This window comes from Pocillopora verrucosa, chromosome 10 (assembly GCF_036669915.1).
Source record: "Pocillopora verrucosa isolate sample1 chromosome 10, ASM3666991v2, whole genome shotgun sequence".
NCBI lineage: Eukaryota > Metazoa > Cnidaria > Anthozoa > Scleractinia > Pocilloporidae > Pocillopora > Pocillopora verrucosa.
The window spans coordinates 2,434,148-2,454,307 of record NC_089321.1 but is presented as its reverse complement, the minus strand read 5'-3'; the positions used below and the strand labels follow the sequence as shown (position 1 = coordinate 2,454,307).

The window sequence follows — 20,160 nt, the reverse complement described above, 5'->3', positions numbered from 1 at the left end:
TCGCCTGCAGAACAGGCATGATTTTAACAGGCATTTTCTTAGTGAAAGTTATAGCTGCCATCTCTGACTTTTTCAGTAGTGGAAGGCTCTGGAAAGAAGGAAATATTTACCAAGGGGGTGGGCAATAATCAAAAAGAAGGAGAGGGGAAGGGGTGGGGCAATAGAAATTTCTTGTTGACTTTCCATAGCACCTCCACAAATCAAACAAGCTTTGCAGAGCTTGTAACAATACCTTGCCTTAGTAAGAAGCCTTTACTGCAGGCAAGTGTGTGGGATGTCTTATTTAAAAACAAATATTCCAAAGCAAAGAAGTGTCTAAGGAAAAAAGGGTCAGTTGTGGCATGCTGGTTAATTGAAGACCAAATTCTCAAAGTTGGAATCCGAAGAAAAACAAGACAGTAAGTGCTGACAAAACATGCTGAAATCTTGGAGGTAAACAGTTATATATTATGATGACTAGAGACAACGAATGGAAGAGTTACATATGCCCAGTAAAACAATGGTATGTAGTCACCTGTTTCACCAGGGTAATTTACATAAATGCCAACTCTCCAGAATTGTCCGGGAGTCTCCCGCTCTACCGCACGGGTGACCAAAACTCCCGGATAAAAGGAAGTTTGGATCAGTTGCCCACAAAAAACTACAATTTAGTCTCCGTTTGTTCCAAAATTTCAAAATCATCTGGCTTCTTATGCTTGTATTACGGTTTCTTGTTTGAAGTCCCTGATAGATAGATCCACGTTTTTCCCTCGAAGTCGATCGGTGGGGGGGCGGGGGGGGCGGGGGGGGGGAAGGGGATAGAGAGTCCGAATCAGAAAAAATTTTTCGAGGTGAGTCGCATTGGCAAATCCGGTCGGGGGTACTGGTCCGGAAAAAAGTCTCAAGATTTGAGATCTCCAGAGATTGGCATCTCTGAATATGGGTATTATCAACTGAACTGATAACGTAAATTGGCTATAGTAAAGAATTTCAAAGCTGACGTTTCGAGCGTTAGCCCTTAGTCACAACTACGGTCTCGGAAAAACCTCCAATCGGTCATTTTACAGCTATGAACTTAGTTGCCAAGCTTTTGATTAGGACTGAGGCTGAAGGTGACCTTGATGTAATAGAAACCAGTATCTAGTTTGCATGATAACAAAGTAATATACATTTGAAAAGAAGCAACGTTGGTATCATAACAAGGTCACCCTTGGCCACTCCTGTTCAAAGGCTTGGCAACCAAGCATGCAACTTCAAAATGGAATGTTCATACGTCAGCGTGTGTTCGTCGAGATATGAAGCACGCGGGAAGTTTGGAGAGCATGAAAGATGCTTCATATCTTGATGAACGTGCAGCTGACGTATGAACAAATTGTTTTATAACATTTTCAAACCAATGGAAATTTTTTTCTCTCAAGGGATTTGTTTGCTGACGTCATGAGCATGCACAATAGGAACATGAAGCATGCTCGCACAATTGAATTTGATTAAACAAATTTATTAGCTCTGTTATAAATGAAGCTAGTTGATGAATACCTCCGTGTTAAATAAGAGAATGTGTGGTAGTCTAACCACCCTAAAGGGATAAACAAGGAAGAATTTTGCACAAACAATGTGACTTGATTGAGTATATACTCAACATGTTACAGCAGAATTGTGTAGAGGTATAACTTGTCATTCCACTTTGCAAAATACACTCAATGCACATTTTTTATTTGATTGCCCGTTCTTAAAGATCATCTAAGGAGAGGACAGCAACAGGGCTACTCCTTGTCTTAGATTTTTAACATGGATGAGATGCAAATGGCGTTCGGACTTCTGTCCAGGCGCACTCTCGGCTTAACTTGGCTTATAAATAACTCGGCTTATAAATTAATTCATGCTTATTTGGTGTTCATTGGCAGAAATATTGGACAAGATGGCGGCCGCGCTTGCGCATTTCGTCCATAATGGCGTCCAAATAATATAGGAAACTGTATGGAAATTTGTAAAATTTCTAAAATATAACAATCAGGAGCTCATGGTCCCGTCTGCTCTCGATCGAGACATATTCAGTACTGATTCTGGTATTCATCAACCCTCACAGTGACTCGATAAATAAAACCACTTACTTCCCGAGTCAGTTCTTTTGTCATTGTTCATTGACCTAAGTCACCATACAGTTCTTCAAAATCCGTCGCTCTCCATCCCAAACACTCGCCTATTACAGGAAAGTGCATCAATGAAGTCAACTGCTCTCGATCGAATTGACTGCTACTGAGTTCGAAGCGTCAAAATATCCTGTAAAATTGTCATTTCCTCCCATCAAAAAACTTCCCAACGCGCCAGAATATCCCTTATTTTCCATGTTGAGGAAGTGACGAGACGCCATGTTGAAAATTATGACTGAAATGGTTAAACACGAGCAACGCTGATCTTCGAATCATCGGCCATATTTGTTTATGTTCTTGCTGGGAAATAAATTAGTTCTCAGGTCCTTTTCGGAATAAAAATATGCCAGGCGTGTAAATTATGTCAATTTTTTTATGGCACATTTGCATTTAAACGAGCTATTCGCTCATATGCGATATGTGGTTAAATAAAGTTACTTACTTACTTACTTACTTAGGCGTTAAATGCAAATTCAAAATTTCAAAGTCTTGGCGCAAAAATTTAATAAAAACAAATCAAAATTCTGACATCATGTCATCGCTCTGCCTCGAAAATCCTAAAGATTTACTCGCAGGTCTCCTTTTCTTTTTCTTTTCATCAAATAGAAGACCTGCGGTGCCCAAATTGCGTAAGTCATGGTACGAAACACGCTTCTTTGCAGGTCGAACCGTGATCGCCGCCATATTGAATTCTCTTGATATTCTATTGTTCCGGAGTGTAATACGATATACCGCTGATAATTGTTAGCGGGCTCGAAATGTCCTTGATTTCTGACGATGTGTTAAATGCACTAAATGCTTTTTTTCCTAAAACTCTTAACTATAAGCTGAACCCCCCTATTTAGCTAAAATTTTGCTTATCTCTAGCTTTGATTTCCATAAAAATTGCCCAGCTTATGTTTTTGTGAGCGTTCAGTGCTTAATAAACAATCTTGGTTTTGGACACTTCAACTGGGTACTTGGAACACCACTCCGACGTATACCAGCCAACTAACCTCTATTTGCATGGGTCCGGAAAAGATCTCCTAAGGGGCATTTTACTGTTCTTAAAATTTGCGCTAAAATCAGTATCGTTGAGCTGCATCAGAGCTGTTGGGATTGAAAATTCATACCCAAAGTTAAGTACCAAAAATTTGTCTCGAACAGTTTTCCGTAGCTCGAAGTCACATCACATCAAACCTCTTCTCAATCCTGATAACGCAACTGCATCTTACAAGTACCTTTCGTTTTTCTTTAACCCCTTGACCCCGTAAGAGTGACTAACATTTAATTTCTCCTTACAATATCACCCCTGAATCACACATTAAGGTCACGAGAATAAAGGAAATGATCACCAACTAATGGAGCTCTTGATTGTTAAACAAATCTCCTTGTTAGCAGCTTAGGAAAAGTATGGGAAACGGTAAGGAGAATATGTATACTGATGTTAGGGTGTTAAGGGTTAAACTGCGGCTTACTTTTAAAGATTGTTACTTTACTTTATTCTAGTTTTTTTTCTTCTGTTGATGGCAGAGAAACCGAACCTCGAATAGGAAATAACCTTACACTCCATGAATGAATGTGACAGAGCATTTCATTTCACCTTCCCGAAAAAAAATGCCTGAACGGTCCCGAATGAAATACGTTAAGAGAAAATAGAAACTTTTTTGGCCATTTTTTTTTAGCCTTTTCTTCTTTTCTTAATGTTTATTACGACTAAATCCTCCGCCAAGTATGTTATGCCATTAAATATCGGGGGAATTAGCCATCGAGCACATCACGCCCGGCGAAAGGAACCAAGACTCTTGAGCTGTCTTTTTCTCGGTTTCTCAGTACACAGTTCCACTTATATCCAAGCTTATTTCATTATGTGAAACTCTGGTTAATCTCTTAGGCTTTCATGCTTTGATTCTCACTGGATACTTCTTCTCCAACTGCCGAATTCTGACTCTACTCTACAGCACCCTGTCTACATTCTTCCACTCTCTTCTAAGTAACTGACTCTATAGAACATGCTTAAATAGTTACTACTGACGGATACGAGTGGGCATGCCAGCTGGCTGACCTTCGGGGATCAAACATTTGTTGTTAGAACGCTAAACTAAACAATTTCACGAGACTCTCGATCTGAACAACAAAGTACTTAATTTTAATGCTCCCGATCAACTGAGTCAACTTCTGACTGCGTCAGTCAAAACAAGAACTTTCGTGTGGGTCCAAAGCAAAGTCAGTAAACAAACCGGAGCTGTTAAAAATTTCTAAAGGAATTGCTGGAATGTGGTAATCCATCAACATACTTAAACTCCAGCTGATTACAGGAATATACAGACTTTCAAAGCTCATCATTTTTTTACATACTAAGATCACACTAGTTCAATAACAACATAGTAAAGCTGAATAAACGATTATGAGTTTACAAGATACTTAAATAACATTTGCTTCTACAAGTGCAAGGGAATCAGTTTCAAGCGATGAATTTGCTAAGATATGTTCGAACAACGGAGAAGAGGTGAAACAAGAGAAAGACGTTTTAGAGGTCAACAGCTGTTTTAGTAATCATATATCCTGTTTATTTGACACAAGCAGAGGCATGTTGCTTTTCTTTCAATCATGCTAGCAAGGATTTCGTTGGGTATAACCCAAGTTGAAAGAAGGAAAATTTGGAACGGACGGGACTAACGTCAGATGTATGAACTCGTTACTACAACAACAGTGAAGAAGGCAAAAGAAATGCTTCACGGAAAAAAATTGAAGGTATTCCATAAGAGCGTGGATGGTCAAAATCTTATTTCCTGATAGCGTTCTGTGTTAAATAATTGAAAAGTTTTGAGAGAAAAAAAAAGAACAATTAAAAATCCAACAACAAAGGCAAACATCAAAATCGGACTCAAACTTTATGTGTTTCCCTTTAGGATATGTTAATGGTTTCCCATTCGACGTCTAAGTGTGTAATATGTCTAATCTCCAGAATGGCTTTAAAATTCAGTAAAGAAGTGTACGTGGTAATCCCAAGTAGAATTGAGTCAACTGACAACACAGGTAGCCTAAGTTCGCACAAAGAGTCTACATAATCCGATATGGAGAAAAAGCCAAGGGTGTGAAACAGTCTACAAACCCGCTCGATTATAGTAAGGAGTTTGTTTCGTTCAATACTCATATCGCTCAGATATTTGGATAAAGAATACAACTGCTTATTACAATACAGATATATATATTTATTTCAATATGACAATTTAAGTTACTACCGTTCATGGCGTGCGCTTGAGCGCAATGGTGTCGATCAGTAACTGTCCGTCCCAACCAACTCCAGTAAATGAGTGTGAATATATGAAAATCACGTATGTGAACTGCAGATAAAGAAACGAATATGAAAGCAATCTTCGCTATAATTAACACTACTTGAGCAATACTGAAGATAACGCCCGAAAGAAAATTCAGGCCTGTGTGAGATTTGAACCCATAACCTCCGCGATACCCGTGCAGTGCTCTACCCCCTGAACTAACGAGCCAACTGGGAGCTGGTCATTACGTTGGTTCCAAATAAACCCATGAAGTGATGAATAAATGACTGTGAACTTGTGAAAATCACAGATGTGAACTGTGGATAAAGAAGTGAATATAGGAGCGATCTTCGCAGTAATGAACACTTCTTCAGGATAGTTGCTAACCATCACACGTGATAACGTGAAGTTCCGACGGTGCAAAAGCTCATTCTAATCGGAGATTACAAAGTCCAGTCCTATCGAATGAATCCCATTTTTAAGTTGCTAAAAGAAAAGACGTACTCTGATATCTTATCTAAACATCTAAACACTCCTTAAAAGAAATTTGATCAGAGCGCAAGAATAAGAAAGATCACAATTTCTATTAGCACATACAAGGTTTCCGAGGTTACCCTCAACTTTATTCAACCGCTATGTCCTCCATAGTAATACCCGTGTTCAAATCCACCATCGGTTTGCTAGCCAGCAAAGGCAGAGATAAGATCGCGGAGATTCTGAAAGATGGCGATGTAACAGATCAAAAATTCCACTCCCTGATCGTCAAAGAAATCGACGAAATTAAGTCAAAGTTGGACGCGTTATCGAGGAAGGATTTAGAAGCGAGTATCAGTTTCTTTAAGGAAGGAATTGCGTTGCTGTATGAAGTGTTTAAGATAGCAAACACTAGAGGCGAGTGTGGCGCGGTTACAGCACAAGCGGCTTGCAATGAAGCAATTCCTATTATTGAAGGAATCAGCAGGTTAGAGCTTACTGGCCTGGATGAATCTGCTACGAGAAAGCTTTCCGCTGCAAAGGAAAGATTCAAAGATGCTCGAAGAGAAGCAACGAGGGCCTTTAAAAATGAAGGCCTTAAAACATCTGACCGCATTCTGGCCATGAAGTATCGAGTCATGGCGACCATATTAGAGACAGTAGACAATCCCGCTGATGCTCTGGCACCATGCAGGGTGTGTGTAGAGGAACTAAACTCTCTGCCAGCAGTACAAAATAACTTTGATGTTCAGCTCAAGACAGGCATTCAGGCAGTAAAAAGTTTGCTCGGTAAAGAGGAAAGAAGGGAAATCATCTCCAGTGTTTGTCACGTGAATCGTGTCATCTATGATTTCACGCGAACATTCGGTGGAGATGCACGCTTTTGGATCTGGCCTACAGTTGAGACTAGAGGCAACAAAATCAATCCATTGTATGACGCAAGAGTAACCAATGTACTTGTTCAACAAGGCATGGAGCACTGTTGTGTAACACCACGGTCATTTGGTCTGTGGGATGAGAAGGAATACAAGATGTTGATTGACCCGAAAGGTATCGCTACTAACTCCAGCGGAGAATTCATTGTCGGGGATTGTAGAGATCGTTGCGTGGTGTTTGACAGAAACGGTACGTTTGTGAAACATTTCAGTCTCCCTACCGATGACGTCAATACAAAGTCATATATTTTAGGTGTAGCCACGGACATGAACGACAATATCTTTGTGCTGACCGAAGAGGAGCGTGAGTATCGCGGGTATAATTTTTGGGTTTATAAACTTACTAAAACCGCCGACCTGCATCACAAGTTTCGTTTGAGGGGAGAGGGCTGCCGGTACAGAGGACTGTCAGTCAGGGATACAAAGGAAGTAGTGACACTGAGGTCCCCAAGCGGAGGAGTGGAGAAATATGACAGTGATGGAGAGTTTGTTCGCAATTTTGGAAAAGAAATATTGAAGTTTGCGAAGGATATCACTGTTGCTAATGATGGCCGTGTTTTAGTATTGGACAGTGATGAGGATTCCTTCCTTAGTGATTTTGGCAAAGAAGATTTCTTTGTTCACATATTCAGTGAACACGGCAACCATCTGAACAAGTTTAAACTGAAACAAAGGAATTACTTTGAGTACACGTGCATTACATTTCACCCAGCAGGTGAACATGTCGTTGTCGCTGGTGATGAATCAGAGAGAAACCTCCTGGAGTTTAAAATATACAGCAAAGATGGTGAGTTTGTTCGTAGTGTACAAATCCAATGTTGTCATTCGTTCTCTGTAAGAGGGATTTCACTGTGTAATGACGGACGCACTGCTGCTGTTCTAAACTATTTTCTATACGATCGTGGATCCGGTGAAGTAGTCGTTTTATAAACTGCTGTTTTTGATGTTTCCTTGTTGTTCCAAATTGTTCGCTAATATTTTTGGCTTGAATGAATTTCTAGGAAGAAGTCAATTTCCCATTTCCTTTTTGAAATAAAAGTTCCAAAATGTACCTGGCTTTAATCTAGATTCTTTAAACATTATGTTAGGTTTTGGTTTTCATTGGAATTACACTGTTGTTCCAGAGTTTTCTAGTCATGCAATAATAACGGTGTAATAATAATAATACTTAATGGTAATAGGACCGAGTGGAGTTCAATTCGGTCAGTAATCATACGAGTGACTAACAAAATCAGACCGGTAGTTAGATAACGGCGTAATATGTGACTAACACAGTCTATAGACTGTAAGATTTTACGCCACTATGTGCGTCGGTGTATATATATGTAAGATTTTAAGCCGTTAACTAACGACGTAAAATCTAACAGTATAAAATTTACCGTCTGGAAGAAATTACGCCGTTAGTTACTGGCGTAAAATCTTACATATATATATATCACCGACTTGAAGAAATTACGCCGTTAGTTACTGGCGTAAAATCTTACAGTATATAATATACCGACTGGAAGAAATTACGCCGTTAGTTACTAGCGTAAAATCGTACATATAAACACAACCGACTGGAAGAAATAACGCCGTTAGTTACTGGCGTAAAATCTTCCAAATCAGACGACCGCGAAGCGGGAGTCCGATTTGCTTATCACGAGTATGATTACTGACAGAATTGGACGACAAGGAATCCCGTTACCAATTAATCATAACCATTTCAATTTCCGAAAAAACAACTACACCTAGAACAAATTTCTCCAATGGAGACAATGTCTTCAGTTAAATATTCCTCCATTTTGGAAATTGATTTTCTTTGGATAAGTGGTTGTTGCTATGGTTATTGTGATCAATTCTGTGATTGGTGGATTTAGCTGAGTGGACCTAGTATGATTGGCTGCTTCAACTGTCCGATTACAGGTGTTCGATTACAGGTGTTCGATTACAGCCAACTGTCCCATTACACTGTCTGATTACAACTGTGCAGAATGATTAGTGAAAAATGAAGCAGCTGATGCACCAATCACATTTGAGGAAATTGTAATGGTTATGATTAAGCAGGAAATTGCCATGATGTACACCAAATCCCATCTAAAGGTTTGACTCATTTCTTTAGGTTTCCTTGTTTTACTGAGAAGTAATTTACCAATTTCATTCACCAGATCAATCAGATTTATTGTAAATATCAGATAGTAGACAGTTCAAGTTTGTCACTGATTTCTCTTTTGATGGGTGGGTGGGTGGGGAATGTGTATGGCCTTTAAGGAATAGCACAACAATTTTCCTTCACGGCTTTTATTTGCTGCTAATCCTCTTGGCTATGTTCATAAGTTAGTTTTATAAAAGTAGTTTGAATACTTTCTTTTCTAAGAATACTTTTATATTATTGTTTTCTTTAACATTGTGGAGTTTTAAGACAATCTACATAGAGTGAAACAGAGGACCAATAATCGAGGCTATGTGCTTGTGACTGAAGGGATTACTCGGATATTTTAAGTTAAAATTTACTTGATCAATTTCCTGGGCATTGAGGCTAAAACCCTCTATACTTTTATTTCACAACAAATTACTTCATAATCACTTCATTCCAAAAGCCTTGCTTAATTGCTTTAAACCTTTAACTACCAGATCAAATTTGCAATTCTCCTTAACTGTCAACCATACAATTCTTACAACATTAGTTCAGAGAATTTAGTATTGGATCAAATTATTATCCCCAAACTGATATTTTTCTTTATTCTCATCACTAATCTGGTTGACATTGTATTGATATTGTAATGAAAAATTCTCAATCTCTCATGGGAGTTAAAGAGTTAAGAGACTTGATAAGGTTAAATTAAAACAACAACAGCCCATTACTGGCTATTAACCCAGCTGCTACCAATATAAAAATCACAGTAAACACTAATATCCCAAAATCTCTTCTGAAACTCTTGAGAATCTTCTAGGCAAGTCCTCTTCTTAAACAAAAACAGTATTTGAAATGCTTTTAATTTAACATTAGGAAATATTATAGCACTTTTTTTTCTTGCACTTTGACCATGATTTTTAAAGCAATGATTTTTAGTTCATTTGATTCTGTATTCTTCAGAATTTGAATTTTATTATTCAGTATTGCTGCTAAAAAGACCTGTTCAGAGAGTGCAATCAATGTATGTTTGTTTGTATTTTTGTATGTACACACGAATGACTGTAGGCCAACTTTCATAGAAGGCCACAATGGCCTTCTTTAGCTTCTCTAAACAGTCAACAGTCTTTGCATATGAAAAAGATTATTTTAAGTGACTGGCATACTATATACATTTATTGGTCATTCTAGAATGTTCAGGAAGCTTACAATGTCAGCAACTTTTTTCAAAGCACTATAGACTGTAATACAACACTTAGAAGAATGTTTCAGAAAGTTACAGATCATTGCATTGGATGCTCCAGTATCCATATAACATCACCAATTAGCTTTCTAGAAATTACCAGGAACTCCCTATTTGTGGCATAAATATATTTGTACCATAATTATAAATGAGGGAGTTTATGAAGCCTGAAAAAAATCAGGATTTGATTGAGTACCAATTTGTACCTCCATATATCAGTTGGGCACCGAAGTCACATGTCACAAGCTAGGAAATTGCTGTGGATTCTTTGCTCCCATACAGGAATGTATGAGCAACAAATGGAATAAATCATAATTTGCTCAGGGGATGATTGCCACTAATGGAGTGATTATTGGCTTGTTCCTGGTGTGTGGCTTTTTAGCTCAGTTGGTAGAACATTCAACAATGAAAACTCACTGAGCTTTGGTTCAAACCACGTCAAAGCCTGAATTGGTTCAGGCTTCTTCTCTTAGAATTTCCCTATTAAACTTCATCTGGGAAGATCAATGGATTACTTCCAGAGTATAGTTAACATCAATAATAACATAAATTGACCTTTCCCCTAACAGGGCTTTTAGGGCCAATACAAACAAATTGAAAATGAACATTGTAAATAAACATAGACTTTAAACATCTTAACTGGCCAGAGGCAAACCAGTTGGCCAAAATAGGAAGCACAGCCAATGAGTTGACCTCAAGGCAACCAAGAACAAACTCAGTGAGTAGCAGGGTACAAGACCAGCGTCTTAATCCTCTGACTCCCAAGATCTGGTTGTTAATTCTCTCCTCTTACAGCTACACAAGTCCTTGTAAATTAGTGATGAGAATTTGGAGTAAGATCAAGATAAAAACTTCTTCCTGTCGAGTTTGAGTATTCTCATCAACTGTTTGCTTAAAAAACATATAAAGACCATAGGGAGAAGGTACATGTTAATCACTTCTGGGAGTTAAAGGGTTAACTGCCTGGCCACACTGCCTCACTATGTCATCAATTTTTTTGCAGAGTGTAATTACATACTGTAATACCCTTTAATAAATTTGAAACATATCTCCAGAAACAATTTATTGCTTTTTCCTTAGTACCATTTTTAAACTAAAAAAAAAAAAAATAAAGATCAAATCACTCTATAGTCTATCTTGAATTTCCAAGGGGTTACAGGGAAGATTTCATAATGATTCCTCAAACATTTATAGAATTACTGTTAGCTTTTAGTGTTATTGGTTGCAAACCAATTTTTAAGTTTTCTTGTTATAATAATATTACAAATTTTAAAAATTATACCAATGTGCTTTTGTATCTATAGGGGCTAGCTATTAATGTAAGATAAAATATAATTTTTCATTGAGTGTAAAATTATTTTATCACAATCAACCAGTGAGGTTTATTTACCTTTTCAACTATCAGTGTGGAAGTGAAACCAAGAACAGAAAATAAAGATTGCTCAAGGTTGATGATCATCAAATTTTGATTGTTTTAATTGTATCTTCCTGATTTTATTACTTTTGTGATTAATATTGATATATAGTTTTGTCTTGGGCAAAGAACGATTTTGGGGATGAAAGTGTCTCTAAATTGAAAACTGATATTCACCTGAACAAGTCTTAATCTTCAGCTTTTCCTCTGTAACTTTTGAGGTTGACTGGTCATTAAATTGAAAAAAAAAGGAAACTAAAAGTGACTTTACTGAACAAGAATCTCGTCCTTAAATAAAAACTTGTTAACCCTTTACACCCTAACATCAGTATGCATATTCTCCATAATATTCTCCATACATTTCCCAAGGGGCTGGCAAGGAGAATTTGATTAACAGTCAAGAGCTTCTTAAGTTGGTGATCATCTTTATTCTTGTGACCTCAATGTTTGATTCAGCGGTGATATTGTAAGGAGAAATTAGATGCTTATCACCCTAAGGAGTTTAAGGGTCAATTGTTTTGTCACAAGGGCAAAGAAGGGAAATAATCTCATTCCCCCACAATCCCCCACAAGGGATTGACCCCCAGAACTTCTGATGTCAAGTTAGGCCACAATTAAGTTCATTTGTGACAGGTACAGTCAAACCTGTATTAAGCAGCACCATATTAAGTGGTCACCCTGTATTAAGTGGTTGGTTGTCAAAGTCCCAAATATTTTCCCTTAAGAACTGTAATTTTCACTCCTATCCCATGTCATGATCACCCTACACCGAATCTTTAAGGCACGTTTGTATTGTCTTCCACCTGCATTGAATAGTCACTTATAGCAGAACCACTCATTGTATAAAATTAAGAATAATCTCTTATGTAAAATGTATTCCATGTGTGTCTCCCAGGATCAACGTAAGTACTATGAGTTAAAAAAAATGTCCTCAACATCGCAGTTTACACACAAATATCAGGCAAGTTATTTGCTGGCCAAGTTGTATTAAGAAGTCAATCTGTATTAAGCTTTGACATGCTGCCATTCCCCAAGGGTTACTGCTTAATACAGGTTTGAGTATCCCCAATTAGTCGGCCTCCGGGTTGACTAGAAGTTTTAGACACTTCAATAAGGTTTATTGATTGATTGCATACTTTTATGTTCTTCATCCTCAGCATAATCATAAAAAAAAAAATATACAACCTTTCTTAATCAAGAACAGCCTTTTATTCTTATTTATTCACTTGATTATTTCTAAAAATCAGGAAAGTTTCTCTTGCTCTATCAAGTTACACAGCTGATTCTTTGATTAACAATTAACATAAATTAATCTTCTGTAACAAATAGGCAAATGAAAGTGACTTTCAATATTCTTTCTATGATAAGGATTCTGTACCTTCCACTGTGCTTGAGCTTAACATCTAAGGAGGAATTGAAAATAAATTACAATAATGAAGAAACTTGGGGATTCTGTGAAACAAGAAATGAGAAAGCATTAAAGGTGGTTTTTGAAAAATTTCTTTAAAATGTATGACATATGCCTTCTTTTTGGTTCACCATTGATGTGCGCATAGTTAACCTGCAGAACAGGCATAATTTTGGCAGGCAAGTGGTTAGTATTTTCTTAGTTAAAGTTATAGCTGCCATCTTTTACATTTTTAGTAGTGGAAGGCTTAAGAGAGAAAGAAATTTTTACCAAAGGGGTGGGTAATGATCAAAAGGAAGGAGAGGGGAGGGGGTGGGATTATAGAGATTTCTTCTCATCCTTCCATACAGCCTCCCCAAATCAAAAAAGCTTAAGAGAGTTAGCAACATTAACTTGCTTTAGTAAGAGGCCCTTACTGTATGCAAGTGAGTGGGCTGTGTTACTGAAAAGTAAATATTGCAATGCAAAGAAGTGTAGAGTCTCCTAAAGAGTTATGAAATGAGTCACAGAGAAAAACTTTACCTGAAGGAATAGATATAACTAACTTTCCTTGCTTGTTTATCTCCATTTTTCTTCACGTAGCCTGAGCCATGTATCTCATTTGTTCCATTTTCTATTTTTTTCTTGGTAGTTTATAATAATTACTGGTGTGCATTTGCAGTGAGTTTGATGGCTGTTGTCTAGATAAGGAACCACATTGACTCAAAGTATTAATTCAGAGCATTTCAAATTCTTTTCCTTTTCGTTTTTGGAACAGATGATGTTGTAGATTTACCAGAATTCTGTTGAAGAAACAATGTTTTAATCAGTAACTATTCTGTAATGTTAACACTTGAGGGGGAGAGAAATAATTAAAAGACTGGGAGGGTGGACTTGCTATCACAAGGCTTTAATGTGATTTAATAATTAAAGTTTACTTTCTACTGATATACTAATACCTTTTTGACAATCTAAAGCCAAATTCTCATGTCTGATATATATAAATTTTTTTTTCCTTCCTGGTCCAGAGAATTTGGTGATAGATTAAAACATTAATGCAGTGGATCAAAATTGTAACAAGTAATCACTCCAGGAAGAAAAAGTTGAACTCCATTGTTCTTATTACCTGAATAATATGAAGCTGCACATTTTGTTCAGCTGAGGATGAAATATTATTTGTACTCTGACATGCTCCTGAGAGCTGTAAAAGGAGAAACCACAGTTTGGTATGATTATTCTGGATGATATACAAACTCTACAGTTTAAACCTAAATGTATATAACTTTAAATAAATCATCACAACTTCAAGTCTCATGTACAATACTGTGAATTACATGACACTCAAGCAATAGAGGAAATTCTCTGTGTTTGAATAGCCTTGTTTAAACACAAGAAGGGTTGGAAGGATTCCAGAAAGGTATGCAAATGAAGGCAGTCAAGAGTTTTTATAACTTTTGGGAATTCTCTCTAACCCCAAGGTCTGATTATCTAAAACAAACTTTAGCCGTTGTTTAACAACCCCATCCTAAACAATCTCCAATGTAGCTGAACTTTCTATCTGAACATTCATTCTCAAACTCTCATCTAAACACACTCATCGACCAACAAGTGCACTTTCTATCATGATGACTACTTCATAATTTCTCATTATATTGTATGACAGACCAGATATCAATGATCAACATCAGTCAATTCATATATTAACTATACCTTTTGAATTTTATTTCTAATAGTGTAGGCAGTTTTATCAAGTGAGTCATCACCAGTCTGAGAAACAGAGCAAAAGAGATGTAATAAGTAAATTCTCCCTTGTAGTTGCTACACATTTCTAGTAACTACCTGCATATTGGTAAGGAGTATTAGGGATTATGCTTGTATATAAAGATAACACACTTAATTGAAAGGATTCTTAACTCTCATTATCTTAACATTTGACAATGTCTCGGCATCTGAGAGTTGATAAAAGGAATATTTGAAGGAACATTTTCTTGGACACACCTGTATGAATACCTCCCCCCCTCTTCCTTCACTAGTATACACTGAGATATCACCATCTTAAAATTACACTTATTAATTAACCCTCAACTCCCAAGAGTGACCAGGACAGAATTTCTCCTTACAATATCAATACAATATCAAGCAGACAAGTAATGAAAATATAGAAAAATATCAACAAGGAGATTATTAGTTGAATCCAATACCAAATCCTCAGAACTAACATCATAAGAATTATATGGAAGACAGTAAGAAGCATTTATTTACTAATGAGATCTTTGGAGTAAAAGGGTTAAATGCTGAACCACCTGACAAGGTAATAAGTGTTTGCCCATACATGTAAGAAAATTCTATTCATGGATCAATACCATTCATAATAAGTTTGCTAATTGCCTTACATCTCAAAAAATAAGTTTTGAAATTTGATAGTATCCCTTCATGAAAAAAAGGCATGGGTATCAATTCTACCTAAAGATTGGGAGTCTTCACTTCCTTATTAAAAATATATAATGTGAAGCATAGGAGACTCCTTTGGCATGATAAATTTACATTCCCAATTTTTATAAATTATAATTCTCCTGAAAATTTAGTTGCACAGTTCAACTTAAGTACAGACATACTCAAGGATGTGGCAACAGAGATTTTAACAATCATAACATCACAACCCAATTTTCTCAGCTTGAAATTTTTAGTAGTGTGCGGTGGTCTATCTGGTTCTTTAGTTTAATATTGGCTGGTAGAGACATTATGATGAAAAAACCATGAACACTTTCTGAGATAAATCACAAAGTGCAAAAGAACTTATTAAACACCACAGAAAGGTTACCACTGATGTTTCTGTTCAGTTTCCTTATAATTGATTCACTTCTTCCATGGAGAACGATACCATTCTTTCATTAATATTTGTGGAATTTATATCCTCAAAATTAAATTGATAAAAATATTTATACATCACATAGTATCACTAGCACAATATTCACCAGTGAAGACTTGCTTGAAGAAGACCTGAAACGCAATAGAACCCACCTGTAGTTAATTGCAATGTCATCAAATACAAATGATGGTCACAAATATCGTAGCAGCTAAGCCTTGATCATTTAATTATTGCATTGCAAAGATCTCCTTGAGCATGAGTACAAAGCTTGTCTTGATGTAACTTTGCTTCACTTCCATCAGATGTCAAATTAATTTTTTTGAAATTGAAAATTCAAATTTGTTTCTTTAAAACTTGATAACAGCTGTTTGGTATTTTGAGACTACGAGACTATGACCAGTCTAAATATGGCTGTTTAAGGTGGAGAGTGGAGTAAAAAAATAAAAAAACAAAAAAACAAACAAACAAACATGGGTATTGATTCTACCTAAAGATTGGGAGTCTTCACTTCCTTATTAAAAATATATAATGCGCAGCATAGGAGACTGCTTTGGCATGATAATTAAATTATATTGCTGAGTATTAACTCACCCCTCTTCGAGTTGTGGTCCAATCATAACTTTTGACATATAAACAGTAAAAGCCTTCCCTTGTCTTGGAACTTCACTTTTGTTTGCACCTGTATCATGGCAAGTGCGTGATTCTACAGAATGGAATTTAGGGGGAGGAGAAGGTGGAGGTGGAGGTGGAGGTGGTGGGGGAGGGGGAGGGGGAGGAGGGGGGAAATTTTGTAAATAGGCTGGAAGTGTTGCATGTGCTGATGGTACACGGGGTAATTCCCATGGGGGTGGGGGAGGGGGATATTGGTATGGATGAACATGTTGAGGGGGTGGTGGAAGGGTTGGGTAATTGAATGAGGAACTTGATGACATTGTGTACATTGAGTAATTTATTCCGTGTGACAAGCCTCTTGATGGACCAGAGGGGTCTGTAATTGAAGCAGTAGTCTCAGTTGAGGATGAAGCTGAGATTGTTTCATTGAAATCCTCTCTTGACCTCTTGGTTAAGGAGGCAGCAATGGGTGCAATTTTTGTTGTACATGCTCTCTCTTGTGCACCAAATAATTCTGTAATGATAAACAATTCACATATTAAGGGCCTACAAACACATGTACTGCACAATAAAAAAAGTTTCCAATGGTTGTTTGTCTGGAGTACAAGGGGGGGGGGGTGTGTTCATTGTAAACAAGGGCAGAGAAAGTTGCATACCTTTTGAAAAATTCCTGTACTGGATAGTAGCCAAGGGTACTCTTTTTTTTTTTTACCTTTAAACACTCAGAGTGACCAGCATCTATCTTCTTCTCACAACCAAAATTTCCGATTCAGAATCATTCATTAAGATCGTGAGAATAAGGGAAATGATTGCCAAACTAAGAAGCTTTCATTGTTCATAAAAAAAATCTCCTTGTCAGTGCTAAAGGAATTGTGTAGAAAATAGTATGGAGAATATGCACATTGATGTTAGGGTGTAAAGGGTTCACTGACTGCTCAAGCAAATCACAAAATCTATTTTTTCCAGTGAAACTCATTTATAGTTCTTCTCATTTAAAATCAATGTATTCCAGTAATTTTGATCATATCGCATTTATTTCTTCAAATCATATTCACCTCTTGTCTTTTTGGCAATGACTTTTCTTCTTTCTTGGAGTTTTTCTCTTGTGTCGTCAACTGTTTCAAATTCTGGTGCATAACACACATGCAAAATGCCTCCAAAAAATGACCTGTTATCCAACTTCTTTTTTGCAGTTCTAAAAGTGGGAAACGATTTTTATTGTGAAATATACAAGAGAAAATTACCAGTACTCTGATATCATCCTTAGTAACATTTTTGGAACATTTTTGGAACTACTGTTAAAAAACTTGTCTGATTAAATCATTAATTCAGATCTTACACACAGTTAGGATTATTGTTAAATGCCCCCACTGAAACAAATGTTTGAATTGAAACTTTGTGCACCTGGCATTTGGAAAATGTATTCCTTTGCCTTGTGTGCAGATCATGTGAAGGGTCCTCAAGGGCAAAACAATGAAATAATTCTGTGCACATAGAAGGGGCTTTTTTTTGACAATTATAACAATATGGGTAAGTTCAAACATGAACAGGGTCCAAACCAAAAGTTCCCTTAATTACTGTCTCCTATAGCGCTGAACATAAATTGAATTTGGCTGTTTTTCACTAGAATGAACCATTAGGCAATTTTTAAAGGTAGTGCATATTTTTTGGTACCTTGCTGAATTGATTCTTTGAAACTTGATCCAGTAAACTTCAGTGAAAGGTTCTGTTGGGTAGTCATCTAGGATGCGATACCTTAAATATTCAATAAGAAACATATTGTAAAACTTCAATTTTGAAGAAATCAAGGTGTCAAATGACAAAAGGGTACAACCATCTTGCATTCAGTGACTTATTTAAATATAAGTCCATTCCAAGATGAACAGCAATACATGCATCAATGGATGTCTCCTTTTTGTTACTTTTTTTTATACAGATCTAACAAACAGAAAATATCTCCAGTTTACAAAAAAGGGAAATATTTTTACATTAGCTCGATTTTGTGGTTTGCACTAACATGATTCTAATTACCTTATGGTAAGGGATATTTCTGATAGAAGTTCATGAATCCATTCTGTTCAAACTTTCACTTTTAGAACAAAGGTCATTGAACTCAACAATAGAACCCCACCAACTGGGGTTAGGGGGGGTTAGAGTTAGCTGATAGTAAATAACTGAAAAAATAGGGTCAAGGGAAATCAGACCTTGTTTTTAGTTAATGGGGATTCAAGTTGACTGGATAAAGGTTAGGAAAGTTCTACAGTATTATTTTTGATAGAGTCAGGGGATTCAAGTTAACTGGATACCAGTTGGGGAAGATCTACAATATTAATTTTGATAGGGTCAGGGACCCTCAAACAAAAACAGTTTTGCTTATGTAAACATATATCAAAATATTGTGGTTTTCTTTTTTTTTCCGGGCTAATAATTTTTAAAACCAGCCTGATTTTCACTTCCTTTTGTTTAAGGTAATGGTAACAAATACAAGACAAAGGAAAATAAGATTGGCTGGTTTCATTATGGAACAAAGCTGCTCAAATATCAGGTAAGCTTACTCATCAATAGCTCCATAGAGTGCAAAGAGTTCCAAGAGTTCCTTTTTTGCACCCACAGCAGGAATACCCTGGACCAGAACATACTTTGACTCCAGATTTATGGTGTAAACCTTGAAAATATAACAAGTCAAGGTAATGTGTCAATCAATTCAAAGCCATTTGCTTAGAAAGGCAGACTCTTTACCTTCAAACTCTTTGTGTATTCTGCTTGTTCAAATTTCCCACCCCAGCTGAGCAAGGTTCATATTTTCATAGCACCCAATGTCACAGGTTAACAAATACAAGCATAGCAGAGAAAGAAGACCATTCTATTCAAAACGTATCCCCACATCCCAAGTTAATTTTTAAAGGAGACAGCATGGTTTATACAACCTTCTTGTTTCTTTGCCAGGGATGAGATCATATGATGTTCCCCTTGTCTTCCAACATTTTAATATCAGTACACATGTTGAAACCTTTAAACTTCCAGTGAATCACACACTAGCGCAAGTAAGTTAGATTGTGTATTCCGATATAAACACGATTTCCACAAAACCTTATACTCTGTTATGCTCGTGGTTCTGGGGTAAAAGAAAATGATAGAGTGCCTCTGGGATAACGAATGACAGAATAGTATGAGGTTATATGGAAATCTTTCCCTGGTATTTCATGCCAAATCACACCCAGATGCTCTTCAACAAGCCGACAACATCTGTATTCCACCTCTTCCCAATATCTACAGTTCGTTTCAAAGACTGTTGGTAAGTTAAATTTGAACTCAGTTTGTACGAACGTAGAAAGCTGTTCCCAATTTATAAAATGCTATTTTTCAGGCTTTTTTTGTTTCAATTTCTTTGTTGTCTTTGTTCCATGTCACATGTGAACAGAATAGTTTCCTACACCAAGTATGCAGCCACTTCAGTGGCCAGTGATCCTTTTTGCCCAAGTTTATTTGCAAACATGATGAAAACTCAACTAAAGATAGTGACTACAACACAATCACATACCTTTACTGCCCTTTCCCAACGAGCCTCTCGGTACTTTGGCCTATTATAATTTAAGTTTGCCTGCTGGTGATGTTTCTTCACTGTAGACACTCTGTTCGAGTCATCCGCCATTTTGCCAAATAGTATCACATGAATTACATCTACACCACCTCAGGAAATAGCCTGTGATCGCCGCTGACTGGC

The 20,160-nt window shown here is 36.9% G+C and overlaps 2 protein-coding genes across 3 annotated transcripts; one reads left to right on the top strand and one right to left on the bottom strand.

The window, feature by feature from the left end:
• Positions 1–5,483: 5,483 nt before the first annotated feature.
• Positions 5,484–11,623, top strand: LOC131771185 (uncharacterized). Of its 2 annotated transcripts, XM_066173763.1 has the most exons (2): positions 5,484–7,585; positions 10,374–11,623. In XM_066173763.1, the coding sequence occupies exons 1-2, from the start codon at positions 6,025–6,027 to the stop codon at positions 10,460–10,462; spliced, it is 1,650 nt and encodes a 549-aa protein (XP_066029860.1). In that variant the 5' UTR covers positions 5,484–6,024; the 3' UTR covers positions 10,463–11,623. The 2 variants fall into 2 exon arrangements, with proteins under 2 accessions (XP_066029860.1, XP_058942946.2); XM_059086963.2 differs by having other exon boundaries at positions 5,484–11,623.
• Positions 11,624–12,785: 1,162 nt separating this feature from the next.
• On the bottom strand, positions 12,786–20,107 carry LOC131791113 (RNA-binding protein 48). The gene is made up of 10 exons (XM_066173417.1): positions 19,978–20,107; positions 18,992–19,101; positions 18,111–18,191; positions 17,492–17,631; positions 16,416–16,950; positions 15,931–15,955; positions 14,666–14,722; positions 14,082–14,156; positions 13,499–13,758; positions 12,786–12,971 (listed from the first exon to the last, which is right to left on the bottom strand). Exons 1-9 carry the CDS (start codon positions 20,086–20,088, stop codon positions 13,702–13,704), a joined length of 1,191 nt encoding a protein of 396 aa, XP_066029514.1. The 5' UTR covers positions 20,089–20,107; the 3' UTR covers positions 12,786–12,971; positions 13,499–13,701.
• Positions 20,108–20,160: the final 53 nt, after the last annotated feature.